Source organism: Echeneis naucrates, chromosome 19 (genome assembly GCF_900963305.1).
Source record: "Echeneis naucrates chromosome 19, fEcheNa1.1, whole genome shotgun sequence".
NCBI classification, from domain to species: Eukaryota; Metazoa; Chordata; class Actinopteri; order Carangiformes; family Echeneidae; genus Echeneis; species Echeneis naucrates.
This window is the reverse complement of record NC_042529.1, coordinates 2,722,501-2,738,646: the sequence shown is the minus strand read 5'-3', so window position 1 is coordinate 2,738,646 and position 16,146 is coordinate 2,722,501. Positions and strand designations below refer to the sequence as shown.

At 45.4% G+C, this 16,146-nt stretch overlaps 2 protein-coding genes across 2 annotated transcripts in view; both read left to right on the top strand.

Annotated features, from left to right (window-relative positions):
• The first annotated feature begins 1,084 nt into the window (after window positions 1-1,084).
• socs3b (suppressor of cytokine signaling 3b) lies at window positions 1,085-3,465 on the top strand. The gene is made up of 3 exons (XM_029527416.1): window positions 1,085-1,355; window positions 2,131-2,473; window positions 2,567-3,465. Exons 2-3 carry the CDS (start codon window positions 2,345-2,347, stop codon window positions 3,125-3,127), a joined length of 690 nt encoding a protein of 229 aa, XP_029383276.1. The 5' UTR covers window positions 1,085-1,355; window positions 2,131-2,344; the 3' UTR covers window positions 3,128-3,465.
• Window positions 3,466-15,250: 11,785 nt separating this feature from the next.
• Window positions 15,251-16,146, top strand: part of tha1 (threonine aldolase 1) — a 2,552-nt gene continuing 1,656 nt past the window's right edge. Inside the window, exons 1-2 of the mRNA XM_029528121.1 lie at window positions 15,251-15,520; window positions 16,034-16,117. Coding sequence (XP_029383981.1) covers window positions 15,268-15,520; window positions 16,034-16,117 — 337 coding nt within the window. The 5' untranslated portion in view covers window positions 15,251-15,267. The remainder of the gene's footprint in view (window positions 15,521-16,033; window positions 16,118-16,146) is intronic.

Sequence of the window (16,146 nt, the reverse complement as noted above, 5' to 3'; positions counted from 1 at the left end):
GTGTAAAGCACTTTGTAGCTTTGCTTTGAAAAGCGCTGGATGAATAAAGTTTATTAGTGTCATTAATATTAATAATATCTTTACCCCAGTAATTATCTAAAAACCTAATAATAGCTCAACTGATCAAATACAAGATTAAAAGGCTGCCTACGCCTATATTTATAGTTATAATAACAATCCTACCAAACAGTCGAAGATGATTTGACAGTGACAGAGGCCGTTCTGCACCATAACGAGTGTTTCTGGTTACCTCAGTGATATTGTAGTGACCTCAGTGACATTTTTTTATTTTATTTTATTTTTTACTTTTGCCGGACTTGGACTACGTGGCCTTTTTCTTGTAACAGAATATTTCAGCTCAGGCTAATTGTTAGAGCAGCCCGGGCAGGTTGTTGCTCAAGAGCACTTACAGTAAGTCAGATACTTCCTGACACGGCATGAGGGCCCCCAGGGACCTTATATTTAAACATTAGCCAAGCCGTAGTAGGTCAGACACTCATCTTCTGTCATGTTGACGAGAAAGGGCGTGAAGAGAGAATAAAACCTCTCTCCTCTCATCTCCTAAAACACACAGGGATGTGTTGCTCTGTTATATTACTCTATTTGAGCAGCACACATCTTTAATGTTCTGGACGTCACAGCTGCTTTGTGTTGACAATTGTGCATTTTTTTATTTTTATTTTAAATTATAAGACCAACTTGTGCATCTGCAGGTTTTCAACTCTGCTCATAAATATACTTTTTTATATATATTTCTTTTTTATTATAGGTCATAATTTCACTAAACGCTGATCTGCTCATAAGCTTTTAACTTTTTCACCTTGTTGAGGAGGGAGAACCGAGCAGTACCAGGAAACGGCCCCGCAAAAAAAAAAATAAAAAAAAAAAATATCACGCTGATTATTTATTGGCAATCTGCCATGAAAAGGCGCGCGCACGTGTTCTTGTTCTCTGCGTGCGTGCTCGAGCATGCACGAGCGTGCGTGTGTGTTTACTGGAAGACGGTCTGAACGGAGGAGGAGGAGGAGCCTTACGGCTTACTCACTGGAAACAACCTCCAGTAACCTTCTCCGCTGTCGGACTCACCGACAGGACTCCTCCGGCCGCGCACCGCATTCCTCCGCTCCGGGAAATAAGAAAAAATAATAAATATATATATTTGAAAAAAAGAAGAAGAAAAGAAAACCCCGCACACTGCCCCCCCCCCCCTATTTGGATACTCCTTTTTTTTTTTTTTTTTTTGGATTTTAATGCCTGAGTTAATAATTAATCTAGCACTACTCTCGGGTAGTTTGCATTTATTTTCCTTGTTTGGCGACGAGCGGCTGCGCTGCGGGGCTGAGCAAATCCGCAAGGTAAGTTTTTTTTTTAAGAGCCACCGCTTCTTCTTCTTCTTCTTCTTCCACGCTTTTTTTTTTTTTTTTTTTTTTAAGCCGGGACGGTTTGCCGGCGACCTGAGCCGGCGGACGCTGCAGCCCGGACTGCTGCAGCTGCAGCTGCTGGTGGTGCAGTGCAGCCCTGGAGGTGTCGACTTAGTTTATTTTATTTTAATTTTATGTTTGCACTGTTAGAATAAGTGGAGCGAGTTTCAAAGCGCCTCTGGTTCATGATGATCATCATCCTGCTGCCGGACTGTAATTCCCACTGTGGTGCTGAGTGAGGGGGGGGGGGGGGGGGCAGACCAGACGGGACACCTTTTTAGTTCCAGTGAAACCGGAGAACGGGGCCTCTGAGGCTCAGTCCGGCCGGGAAAAGGCGTTATGTAGAGAGGGGGGGGGGGCTCTTTCACTGTGACCCCGATTCTGAATCTCTTGTTGCGGTGCGTCCGATCGAAGACAATTGAAAGCAATCAGGATCCAGTTGCTGTCTGGCCGGACGGTGCAGCTGCAGCTGCAGCTGCTGCAGAGTAAGAGAGGATTCATTTAAACTAAATATAACCTGCTGCTGCTGCTGCTGCCGCCTTGTGCATTTGTCATAGTCGCCATAAGAGCATTTTCTGGAGGGGGGGGGGGGTAAACTGAGAGCTCCGGTGGGGGAGGTGTCCGTTTTGTTTGTGTCTGTGTCTCTGCTGCTGGTGGATTAGTGGAGCTTCATGTGTGCACAGCTCACCTGGTGTCTGTCCCTCTGCAGCTGTGTTCAGGTGCTCTCTCACAGCCCCTCTCTGGATGCATCAGACTCCTCTTCCCCGGGGCCCTGGACCCGGTGTGTGACCCCGCCAGCCTCACCCCGTTCGCCCTCCTTCCCTTCTGCCCCAAACTCCCTTTCAACTGTCCGCCGCCTCGACCTTCCGGTTGTGGGCCCCCTGCCTCTCGACCGGCAGGCGGAGGCAGGGGGCCATGGCGCCATGGTAACCTTCGGAGGACGCAGCGCCCTCGCCATGAGCAGCGTGCCCCCTCTGGAGGGCAGGGTTCAGGGGTCCAACTTCACCCCACATCACTACAAGCCCTTCAGCTCGCATGCACACTACCAACAGGTGAGTCTCGCCCGTTTCCGTCGTCTGTGTCTGAACATCCAGCCTGGCTGGCGACAGCTAACGTTGGCGTTTTCTTGCCTCTGCCTATTTCAGGTGATGCGTGCTTTGCGTAAGCTACAGGAGAGTGGGTTTTACTGGGGGGCTGTTGGAGGCCGGGAGGCCAGCTCCCTGCTGCGCTCCGAACCGCCGGGCACCTTCCTGATCCGAGACTCCTCGGACCACCACCACTTTTTCACCCTGTCTGTCCAGACGGCTCGAGGAACCAAGAACCTGCGAATTCACAGCGAGGGAGGGGGCTTCTTCCTGCAGCCAGACCCCCAAAGCACCCAGGAGCCCCCACAGTTTGATTGTGTGCTGAAACTCATTGCCCACTACATGGGGAAAGGGCAAGATGCTGGAAGGAGCAGAGGAGGGGCCTGTGGGGGGGGTAACTCAAGAGAGGCAGAAATAAAAGGCCCAAACGTCTACCTGATCCACACCGGCGGGGAGAGGATCCCCCTGGAGTTGAGGCGACCCCTCACGTCCTCTCTCTCGTCCTTACAGCACATGTGCAGGAGGACCTTGAACAACCAAGGCCTGGGGGGGTCGGAGAGAGCGGAGCGGCTCCCGCACACACTTAGAGACTTCCTGGAGGAATACGACGCTCCCATATGACTGACAGGAACTGCACAGGTTCCCCCCTGCATGGGACCAGCTGCTTTGGAGGGCAGCACAGACCAGGTCTCAGTGCATACATGAATATGTGCACCACCAGAGACTGAGCAGAGTTAGCAGCCTTAGACGGCAATGGGTCGGGGTCGGGGTCAGGGGGACGTGGGGGGGAGGTTTCAACACTGAGATGAGGAGTAAGATTTGGGTAACCAGTGTTTTACCTCATCTGTCCTGCCTTGCAAAAACAACCAAAACAACAACAACAACAAAAAAAGAAAAAAAAAAAAACTGACCACTAATGTGTGTGGCAGATGAAGCCAGAGGTCAAAGGTCAATGTTTATCAAGACTGACTCAGACGCAGAGGAAAGCCTCGTAGAAGATTAACCCGATTGGTTGATATGCACGATGACATGCCCGTGGGTTTAATTTCTTTTTTTCCTTCATCGGTCTGACATTTACGACATTTTGGGTCAGCGGACGGAGAGAAAGGCGACAAAGAGCAGAGAGACTTGGGGGGGTGAAGTTACAGAGAAAAGGCAAAGTCCAAATGAGCAGCTCAAAGCAGAAATCCCACGGGATTTTTTTGTCTGAGTGTGTGTGTGTGTGTGTGTGTTGTGGTGGTGCACACATTTCCATTGCTGTTTCCCGCAAGTGTTGCCTCATTGTGGGGAGCAGGGCAGTCATGCACGCTAGCACCACACACACACACACACACACACACACACATACACACACACACACACACACACACACACACACACACACACACACACACACACACACACACAGGTACAGGCAGGTTTTGTTAGCTTGGGAATAAAAAAGGAGAAGTCGTCCTTCAAAGCATCTTCTCCATCTCCAGTTCTGTTTCTGCTTTCTCCTCCTTTATCCTCTCTGCACCCACCACCCCCACCTTTTTTTTTTTTTTTTTTTTTTTTTTTTTTTTTTAGTTTTGTCAGGAGTTGCATGCTCGCCTTGACAGTGACAGAAAACAGACTGGTGTTGCTGAGACAAAAGACTTGGCACGGGACCAAACAAAACATCAGAACTTATTTTTATCCAGACTGGCTGGAAAAATGTCAGCGACACTGTAATGCTCCTCGGGGAATGACGGCAACGACGACGACGATGATGATGGTGGGGAGGGAGTAGAGAGGAAGAATTCAACAACGGGGGGAAAGAAGAGCGGGAAATGGGATTAGGAAAGGGAAATTGAAGAGGACAGAGAGAGGAGAGGAGAGGTGGGGAGGGGGATTGGGTGGAGGGAGGAGACATACTGGTACACAGCTAAACAAAAACACTGACTGGATTGATGTCCCAGACTTAGAGGAAATGATACACCCTGACAGGACACCGCTCCTGTATATATACACCCAAAGGTTTTCCAGGATGCCCCGTGTGGAGAGAGTTTTGGCTGAGTCTTATATTGGTTATTTAGATGCTAACGGTAGCTTAAAATGATTTCTTCTTTGCATTTATCATCTCGATCTTTTCTATCTTTTTTTTTTTTTTCATCGTTGTGAAAACGTGTCGTTGTTGTTGTTGTTGTTCTTCTGCTCGCTCTGTCTCTCCCTCCCATCTGGATTTCAGGAAGGAGATTAGCGAGGCAATGAACCGGCTGTTGTTTTTTGTTTTGATTCGCTCTTTTTGGACAGTTTAACCTGTAACTTAGTAGTTTCTCACCCCGTCTCCCCTCCATCGTTACCTCTGAAGCTGGAGCAGGCAGTTAGGTTAGTCTGTCTGAATGTCAAGGGAACACAAGACCCCCCCGCCCGAAGTGATTCTTAACATAAGCCTTTTGTATAACGAAATATAAGACTCAGATTTGATCAAAATGTTTTTTTATTATTATTATTTTCTCTCTGTGTTTGACCAGTGCTCATACTTACTGTGATCCAATTTGGAGTGGTAGCCGTTTCACATCCATAAGGTTTTGTGTGTGTGATCTGACGCGGCCACTTGAGACTGAAGGATAACTGTACTGACATATTTTTTTGGTCAAATCTCGGTCTTATCTTCTCCCATCGACGCCCGAGTTTTTACATGTGTTGCACCAGTGGACCGCACGTGTATGTGATTCATTTGTCTTTTATAAAGACTCTGTCACAAAAAGGCTGGCCACTAGTCTGGCAGAATACAAGCTGTACTATCTGAAATGACAAAGCATTACAAAAAAAAAAGAAAAAAAAAGAAAAATAAATGAAAAGGAACGTTGCACATATTTATATTTCTAAAATATTTCAATAATTTATATTAAAGAGCACTATTTTTACAAAAGTCAATGCATTTTCCCTGTGTGTTACTTCTCTGTGTCTTTGCCTGCTGCACAGCCACTCTCTTTATTTCCCTCTCTCTCTTACATCAGAGTCAATATTGACGGGAAAAACTCGAACTTACCGTAATGTATTGTAAGGCAGCCTGTGTTCCAGCAATGCCTGGCTTCAACAGCATTATTTATTGACAAATGGGATTTCCTAGTTAAACAAAGCAAGAGTTTATTCAGTCAGCAGGCCTCTAAGGAGCCACACTGCTCGACTATGAGCAGCCAGAGCAGGACAGTCATTCATCATAGGGTTAAAATGACTGCAATCATCACTTCTTGTTTTCTCTACCAGAGCATTCTGGGTAAATTCCATAGGCATCAGAGCACGTATGCGAGAGAGAGCGAGAGAGAGAGAGGGTGGAGGGGCAAGATTTTGTCAGACTTGCCCTGCAGATGTACACAACACAGTGACAAAGGGATTCCCAGAAGTACGCAGTTGAGATAACAACATTTCGCTCTTTCACACACTCACAAACACACACACCCACACACACACACACTTTGACACAGCAGTTACTGTGCAGAAAGCTCACTTTGGGCTGGACCTAACTGGAAAGGAATGCAGCAGGGTTTTATACATCCTGCCTGAGGGTCTGACTGAGGATGGTGTCCTCCGGAGGGTGTGGATAACTATATATGTGTGTGTGTGTGTGAGGTCAAAAAGGTGAAAAGGTCCACGTGGAGGAGATTTATGACATTCTGTGGTTTTCATGTGCAGCTAGTGCAAAGTGTGAGTGTGTGAGAGGTTCGTCCGGCTCAATCGCTGGAGGCAAAATTAAGTAAGAGGTGAGTTTCTTCATTTATGTATTTCTCGCTCTCTCTCTCTCTCTTTGACACACACACACACACACACACACACACACACACACGGTTCCCATTCCCCGCATACCTTGTGTTCTGTTTGAGGCTGGCTTCCAGGAAAGAGGCACTTTAATTGAGTTGAGTTTTTACGGCTTGCCTGGTGTTAGTGTGTGTATGAGAAGGAGTGAATGAAGTGAGTGTGTTCATGTCTTTGTGTTTGTGTGTAAGAGAGATGTGAGACACCACCTGGAGAAAAGACTTTTTTCTATTGTATGCTAATTAATGTATTTAAAAAAAAAAAAAAACCCAAAGTAACTAAGAAATGTGATGTGAAACTGATTCACAGCTTTCATATCCAGCAGAGAAGGTCACTGACATAAAACATGTGTAGTCAATTTTACCACACACACACACACACACACACACACACCCTAAACTAATACCAACATTAATCCTCAAACAACCATTTGAAAGTGACGACAAAGGTATGACTACAAAGGTAGCCATACAAGTACACACACACACAGACACATCTATACGTGTGTGCGGTTCTGAGCCAGACAATGAGCTGTATGGAGGTGACAGTGGGACTGAGAGGATGTTGTTTAATAACTGTAATAAGTTGCCAAGCTCCAGGTAATTACAATGATTCAGACATTCAACTTCACGGTTACTTATTTCACTATGACAGTTACAGGAAAAAATGTGCACATGCATTTAAAGTAGCTGTTTGTATGCCGTGTGTGTGTGTGTGTGTGTGTGTGTGAATAACAGTATTTGTTTATGAGAGGAAGACTGAGTGGGCACTTGTAGACAAAAATGACGTTGTTCAAGAGACAAACACACGAGTGAGTCTTCTTCCCAAAATCCAACCAGAATAATCCAGTTTTACACACACACACATTGTCTAAATAAGCCAGCTCAGCGCAGTGTGACTCATTTTATGTTCCCCATAGTTGCCTGGTTAGTGGGGCTGGAATATTTTGCTTGTATCCTTCGCTTCTCTCGTGAATCTCACACACTCACACAAAGTCTTTCCACCGTGATTCATTTTTCGGGTAATGACTTGCTGTGTCCAGATCAACAGTTGTCAACAGCGTCAGGGCCAAGCACAACACGCTCATCTCTCAAGCAAATGACCTCGGTTTGGAGTAGTTGTTACTGATGGGTCCCCCCCCCCCACCCCAACAATCAAAACATTCACACCAAAGTGTACGCCCTGCCCCTCTTAGCTGTAAGCGGAGAGCAGAGCAGGTTTGACTGATAATTTTCCTGCAGGACAATTAAAATTTCTGTGTTATTGCATAAACACTTTGAGCTTCAGCCATTGTCAATAGTGTTAAACGCGGAAGGTGGAAAGAATATTAAAGGGTTAGCATATGCCCTGCAACGAGCAATCCACAGTGGTTTTCCAGGAAGGGCCTCGGGTTTGCTGATTATTTCTTCCAGGAAGGCTTTTTGTTGGCTGATCGGCAGTTATAGGAAAGACGTTTGGTTGGCCCATCAGAGTGAGTATTGTCACAGCCGCTTCTGATAAAGCCAGACCAGCTTCCAGGAAACCAGAGATTTACCCTCCAGCATTCCATCATTCCTTCACCATCAGCGCACACAGAGGGAGACGGAGAGGGAACAGAAGGGGGTATAGCCGGGACACGGATCAATAAAAACCATATGGGAAGCATGCAGATAGTCAAAGGCACTCAAAAACATGTGTGCACAAGACCAACTCTGTCTTGACCTGCACTCACTGACCAGCTCACCGTGACACACACACTCACAGTCGAAACCGCAATATTTTTCTACACAGAGGAGTCCCCCCCCCCGGCCCCCCACCCTTCACACACACCTCGCGCTTACACACATTTGAAAGTCATTGTGACTAACTATATTTTCATTTGGAGTCAGCGCTGAATTCTTCTTCCTGGGACAGTAACACCTGGACAGTCGAGCAGATATGTCTGCCTGCGCCTGACCAAAGAAAACTAAAAAACAAAAAATTGTAAGGTATGTTTGTATTTCAGGCAGCCGCTCTGTTTTATCAGAGGTTGTTTTTTTGTTTTTTTTTTTTTTCTTTCCCCCTCCATTCACAGCTGTGTGCGTGTAGCGGCAAAGGAGGAGCTCAGTTGCCAAATGGCTTACTGTAACGACGTGGACTCAGACCAAAACCCTCTAACACTCTCAGGTGTCACTGTGTCCCCTCAGCGAGCTGCAAACAGGCCTGAGTAATCATTCGGGCTGTGGCGAGAGCAGCAGGCATGAACACAAGCGCTAACACATGCACATACATATGTGGTGAGTAAGGTTTCTTTGCCTCTGTTTTTTTTTTGGGTATGAATGAACGACAACGCCCATGATTTACCTACAGCGTTGGAAGAAATGCAGCTGTGCAACAATGCAAAGACTCCTCCATAAAAACAAGTATTAGTGGTAATTTTTTTTTTTTTTGTTTCTTTTGGAAGGTTTTTACTCATTAAGATCAAAGAAGAAAGATCCTATAGAAGAGAGGAAACGCAGGAAAGAAGCAAAACAAACCAGGAAGATACAATGGGGAATAATAAAAGTATCTAAAGATAATTATATTTATGACTCTATATTCTTAACAAATGGTTTGACAAAACAACTTTATGTAAGTCCACTTACTTAGCAGCTTTTTCCAATCCTTCACAGCAGAGAAAGCAGTTAAACTCCCACTGTGTGTCATTGTTTTCCTCAGTGTCTGACATTAATGGAGTTAAATTTCATCTGCTGAGGAAGCAGTTGAAAGCATAGTAAGTAGACTTAGATTTTTTTTTAGCAATGTTAAATTATGCATCAAGAAAATAGGTTTATTTCCTTTATTCTGAATGTACAAACTGGACAAATTAAAATGTTGGCCTCATGTGATGGTTTTTGAAGAAACTCCTTTGTAGTTTAGTCAGAGGTGAACAGCGGATCAAGATTTTTGATGCATTTTCAAGTTGCATCATCACTAAAGAGTCAAACAAAGAACTACCTTCCATCTAGTATCAGCCCACCATGGTGTCGTTCATTGGTTTGTGAATATTTTGAAGCCCGAAGTTTGCAAATTGACCGTCGCCATCTTGATTTCTTGAAACCACATTTGCAGGAGAAGGTGAAACTGAGCTGAGCTGATGATGTGACCTCTCCTGTCAATCACATGGGAGCCACACCTCTTAATCCATACCCCGCTTTAATAAAATGGTTGGCAGTAAACATCATGTCAGCGAGTGAGTCTGCATGATTGTCGGCGCTAAATTGCATGTAAATCCGTCCAACATTTGTTGAGGCATTACGCCAAAAATCTTAACTTTATGGCGGTGCGTGCGGAAAAGCTAATAAAATGAATTCTCTCGGGAGAACAAACTGTAAAGTTTTGTACAGATCCATCATAGGTTTCACAAGATAAATGAAAAGGGATGTTGGAGGAAAAGCTCTGTGATCATCCATACAGCTTGTCCTCACAGGATCTTATGGCGGGTGGAGCCGATCCCAGCAGACGCTGGGCGAGGACGGGCTAGACCGCGGCTGACATTTGGAGACAAAGAACCATTCACGCTCTCATTCACACCTGCGGCCAATTTTCACTCTTTAATTAACCTGATGTGCCAGCTTCAGGACAACGGGAGGAAGACAGAGTGCTGGAGGGAACCAAGATTGGCGCAAGGGACGAACATGCAAATCAAAAGGCCCCCAGGCCCAACAGGGTTAGGTAATCTGTAAACCACCACACCCCGACGGAGCATGAAAAAGTTATAGTTTATCCTCCAGAGAGTATGAATGTCTGAACAACATTTATGAATATCCATCCAGAAAAATTTGTTGAAATACTCAAATCTTTCTTTAACAAAAAAAAAAAACCAAAAAAAAAAACATATTTCCATTCGAAGTGACGCAAAGTATCTGCCATCCACTTACTGCTGTCAGTTGCACTTCTGTTGGCTCGCCAGCACAGTCATCCTGTTACCCTGACACACACTGTCTGTCTAAGTCAACATCACTGCTGAGTGCATGAAATGACAGGAGTTGGAAAAGCGTGTGGGAGGGCGTCAGTCTCTGGCCGACAGTCAGTTACCTAATAAAGAGGCGACACATCCACTGGTGTTTCTTTATCAATAGTCTTCCATTGAGGTTTTCCCATCGGATGAAACTCTTAAGCCGTCTCCCCTCGTTCCCTTCCCTGAAGCTACGCTTAGTCTACCAGCTGGAATATCACAGTCAGACAGTTTTCCTCGAGTTAAGACCCAACCAGCTTCCTGGGTTTTTTTTTGTGTCAAATTATTCACCGGCTCTTACGGAGGCCTTCAATACAACCTCGGGGTTTTGAATATGAGCAGGGGAGCCTTTTCTGCCAATAACTGACAGCCTCCTCTGTTTCATCTCAACGAGGACCCAATTGGATTAAACAACCCTCTCAGCTGAGTCCTCTGCACTGAGTCCATTCAGCTATTGACCTGCCACAGCACGCATCTCCCGACATAAAACAAATGGCACGGCTTCGGCGTGTATGAGTGTGCGTATCCAAGTGATTTCACCTTGGGAGAACGGCCCATTCATTACACACCAATAACCATCGTTTTATCTGAATATGCTCTTTTCCTGCAAAAAGGTGGCGTTTACCCAAAACAGGCACACACACACTCTCCTTCTCATGCCCCCTCCTCTCTTTCCCTGTCTTTTTTTTTCTACATGTGAAGGATCACATTTGTTCCTGAAAGAAGAAAACAGGGGGTCCGTTGTGTGTGTGTGTGTGTGTGTGTGTGCATCCAGCAGTGAACAGCATCTGAATGCGAGAGCCAATAAGAGCTCTGCATAGACAGAGCCCCCCAAGTGCTGCTGGTTTATAGGGCTCAGCTTCAGAGAAGTCACATGACTTCCCAGAGTGAGCGAGAGAGAGAGAGAGAGAGAGAGAGAGAGAGAAGTGGGCAATGTGGGAGAGGAGGATGAGGAAGAGGAGGAGTGAAGAAGAGGGTCAGGAGGGTGACGGGATCGCTGCGAGGGGTGAACTGAAGGTCTGGTAAATGAATGGAGGGAGAAAGAGACGGTTCTCGGAAGCGAATTCATCCGGTCACGGTTTATAATTACAGCTGAATGAACGAAGTGAGAGGAGGAGGTGGTGAGGGGATGAATGGAGGCTGAGATGAATGAGTGAACACAGGTGACAGTTCTTTACCACAGTTCTCGACAGACTAGGGTAAATCCTGGTTGATAACCCTCCACCTCTGCCACAGGACTTAAAGGGCCAGTTCAGGCAAATAAAAAAACCGGGGGAGGGAAAAGGTATTTCTCTTTTTTTAGTGTCAAGGTGATTCATGTCTCGAGGCTTTGAGATCCTGTACTAATGGAAGTGACATGAGCACTTGGATTGTTTGAAAATCCTTTGTGTGTTCCCAGAAGCAATTTTCTGGTTACGATAATTCACAGATGCCCCTGTCAAGGGTTTTCCTTGAGACTATTTATGTAGAGCAAAGTAGTTCCAACGAAAACCATTCACTGCAAGCTCTGTGGAAACAAGTGATGCAGTCAATGTCATTTTCAATGGTCAGACGACCGTAAGCAAAATTCCAAAAAAAAAAAAAAACCCCAAGTTTAACCTACGTGGATGTAGACGCCCTGATCCACAAGCCTTCTGGTCAGTGTTTGGGTTTGGCCCCCTAGGTCCAACGAAGGGAAATGTTAATACCATAGAATGAATATGAATGGTTATTCCAGATAATAGAGTGCTTCTACTATGTTGCAGCTTCCCGTTTCAACACAGCAATGTTCACATGTGCAACTGCATCGTGACAATCACGTTAATAAATTAGAAAGATATTTTTATGGACATATTATCGATATAACTTCTCGATGGAACTTCTTCAAAGTGTCTAACTGAACTAATTGGATTTTGGCGGTCATAGGTCAAGGTTGTGGTGACCTCAAACTTGGCCTCTTGAATGTGACATATGTTATAAATTTGGCCCAAACATTCATTAAGATTCAAAGATGAAATGATTAGATTTTTGTGATTACAGGTCAAAGGTCAAGGTCATTGTGCTTTCACCAAGCACAGTTTTGGCGTTTTGAACACGATATTTCAGTAAGGCTTCAAAGGGAACTTCCTCAGATTTAGCACACATCCACATGAGGCAAGGGGGAACTGATTAAAGGTCAAAGGTCAAAGTTAGCCAACAACTTCCTGTTTTGGCCTTGTGAAGGCAATATCTCCATCACGCCTTGAGGGAATTTGTTGATATTTAATAAAAATGTTCAACTGGACTCTATGACAAACTGATCAGATTTTGGAGGTCCAAATTCAAAGATCAAGCTCAGTGTGACCTGATCAGTCCGTAGAGACCTACTTCTACTGTTTCAACACCTCTTGGATGAAGTGGAACAACCAGTCCGACCTTGTCGCTCGACATCAGCCCTAATACTCCTACCTGTGGACGAGGGGGAGAAAATCCCTGCAGCCAGGATGCCAAACCTTGTGGAAAGCCTTCCCAGAATAAGGGAGGCTGTTACAGCGGCAGATTGATGTTCATGGTTCAGGAATGAGAGGGTGAACAACCACACATGGGTGTTAATGTTTGGTTGGTGAATGTTTGGCTGGAAGAGCTGAAATAACAGACACAGAGGACGATCCCCGTTCATGCTTAGTAAAAAAAAAAAGAAAAAGATATTTTTAAAAAAATGAGGAAGAAGAAACTATTTGTCCCCAAAGCCTTAAGATCAATGGATGTGTGTGAAATAAAGCATGTCCACACAGCCCATGACATATGAAGTGGGGGTTGGATGGGACAGTTTGTGAAATGTGAAACAGATGTCTTTTCACAGGCACTGATGTCAACACCTTTACACTATACTGGGAACTGTGAGTGTGTGTGTGTGTGTGTGTACAAAGAGCAGCATTTGAGGGAAGGCTTCCCATAAACACCTGTTTTGTTCCGGTTAATATCTCTCGTCATAGTGAAGAAATTATGGCTTCAGTGAAAGAGGAGAGATGGAAGGAGGGAGAGAAGGGAGGGAAGGAGGCAGGAGGAGGAGAAAGGAGGGGTGGGGGTGGGGGTCACCTCCATTCCCCTCCGTCTGTGAAAGAGAAGAGCTCATGTGGGACGAACACATTCGTTTATTCATTCGGCCCGTCTATTTTCAGCGCAGTGGGTTTATGGTTATTGGAAAGGCGTTGCCGTCTCACTCCTTCCCAGAAGGAGTCAATATTTCTCCCTCTCCTTCATTTCTCCCTCTCTGCCTCTTTTTCTCTAATTCAATATTTTCTCCAAAACACCACTCTCCCCGTCCATGCTTGGGCAGCAAGGAATGCTGGAAGGCACTTGAGAGAGGCAAAGACACTGAGCCCGTACACACAAAGACACACACACACACACACACAGACACACACAAAGACAAAAGTGTGAGGTTACACAGCCCGATGCCAACAGTGATCCCGGAAAAACTCCTGCTCAGGACGTCTCCCACTTTCCCCGTCTTATCGCAGCTGCCCGTCTGCTGCCTTTCGTGCTTACAGATGCATCTTCATCTCTGTCCGTTCACGGCTCTTGAGGGACTCTGGAGACCGACTGTGGCCTTTTTATGATGCTGATGTTTGCTAATGACTTTTAATGACGACTTGTTATGGCTCATAAAACCTGGCTCTGTTACTGGCAACATTGACTTTAACTACAGCGCAGTGCGGTCCTGATAACAAACACACACACACACCGGGACTTTTATCAAGTGATTAAAATCAGATAAGACACAATGAGAATGCATGAATGGGAAATGTGTGTAGGAGAGAGGAGGGGGAGGGGGGGGAGGGTATGGTGCCTGCGATGTGAATGCAGCCATAGTATTTGTAGGTCAGAGTGAAAAAGTGAGTGCCAGAAGGGGGAGGGAGTTGTTTTGTAATGACGGCACTTCCCTCGTAGCCTAATCTCAGTCCACAGGAGATAAATTCCCACAAAGCTTCACCTCCAAATATTGACTCAGTCCCTGAAACACGAGGGAACTGAGGCTTTGTTGCTGATAAAATTAGGAGACAGTGCTGCATATAACCATTGTAGTTTGGCCCTGAGCCCTGAGCCCACACTATGTTATGTTTATGATGGGTGGGGGTGGACACCCACACACATATGCCAGTTAGAATTAGCCTAACGGCTCGGTGCAGGATGAAGGTCAGGCCAAAAGCAGGTTTGTGGCCCCTGAAGAATCTTGTGGTGTCAGAGTTATTCATTTCACAGCATTCATGACTTCACTTAAGTGTAAACACAACGTACACAATGGCATGACAACAGACAGACACGCACAGATGCAAAGAGACATTTACACTCACGGGGGAGGATCAATTCAGGACAACTGGTAAAGAAATAAGGCGTCCAAAAGTGTTTTTGCTAACCCTAACCCATTCTAACGTTTACGTTGAAATGTCACTGAAATAATAAATATTCAATGTCATCTGATTACAAATAGCTCAGATTTTCTGTGACACTGTTGGCTGGACAGCACAACAACAGTCAACATCATCTTCTCCACAGTTGTGAATGTTAACTGAGAACATAGTTTACAGATTAAAACTTTAATTAGTTTAATTGGCAGCTGCTCCTCTGACACAACACAACAAGCCAAACGGCTTTAAAACAATCCAACAATTTTTTAGTTTGACGTCCATCTTTTGATTTATTTTAATCCAACCCATCTTGGCAGAACAGCACCACGAACACAAAGTTATCAAGAACAAACATGAATACGCCTGAGTGAGAATAGATTAGATATGAAAAAATAAATAGAAGGAATTATAATTCCTTTAGAATATTGCAATAGAAGAAGTTAGAAGTGACGATGATGATGATTATTGAGTATCCAGAAAATAAATAAATAAATAACCATGACCTTTGTTTGGATAATGGCGCCACCTTCAGGTTTTTCCTGTCCTCTGCAGAAACTGATCGGCCATCGATTAACCGCACTGATTATCGATTACAGGTCGACGGTCCAGAGTCCAGACCGGAACCGGCACCGGCTGGATGTGACCGGAGGAGCAGCATGTCTCTGCGGACCTTCTCCTGCAGGATTCTGTCCAAACTCCTAAATCCCGGTTCTCCTCCTGCAGCGGCCGCCGTCCGGGGATACCACGGAGCCGGGCGGCCCCGCTGCCCCGGGCCGGGAGGGGCGGCCCACGTCCGGGTGGTGGACCTCCGCAGCGACACGGTGACCAAGCCCGGACCGGCGATGCGCCAGGCCATGGCCGAGGCCGAGGTGGGAGACGATGTGATGGGGGAAGACCCGACAGTTAACGGTGACAGCCCCAAACTGACTTAAGCTGAAATGTATTCATCTCCTTGTTTTCCTACTTCTGTTTGACTTAAATGATGATGGCACCTCATTATAATAGCATCTTTCCAAAAGTACAGACTACATTTATTAATCAACTCAATATTTATTCACTTCTTTTATAATAGTTAGGGCTGCACTGTATGGGGAAAAGGAGAATGTAATTATGTTTGCAGATGTCAAAGTTGGAATGCCAATTTTTGCATTTCAGATGTTGATGGGCTCTTTCTGGGTCTTATACTGCTCTTGGCAATATTGCCATTTTGATTATATTTGGATTTGTTGTGAAGCCCTGAATGTTATTTTGATTTTTGTGTCTACCCGCCGACTTAAGAGTAAAACCATCCAGACCAAAATTATCAGGCTGAAATGAATCTAAATTGTGGAGTCAGTTTCATTAATATGGCTCAAAATGACACAGCTATCCAGCCGGGTTTGTGCTCAAACTAGTTTTTAACTTTCTGCCAAAATCTTGCAGATTTTCAGAAAATCGCAGCTGACATGTTTGGGATGGAGGCCGCGCTGTTTGTCCCCACGGGAACCATGAGCAACCTGATCGCAGGTGGGCTGTTTGTGTCTAATTGGCAGAGT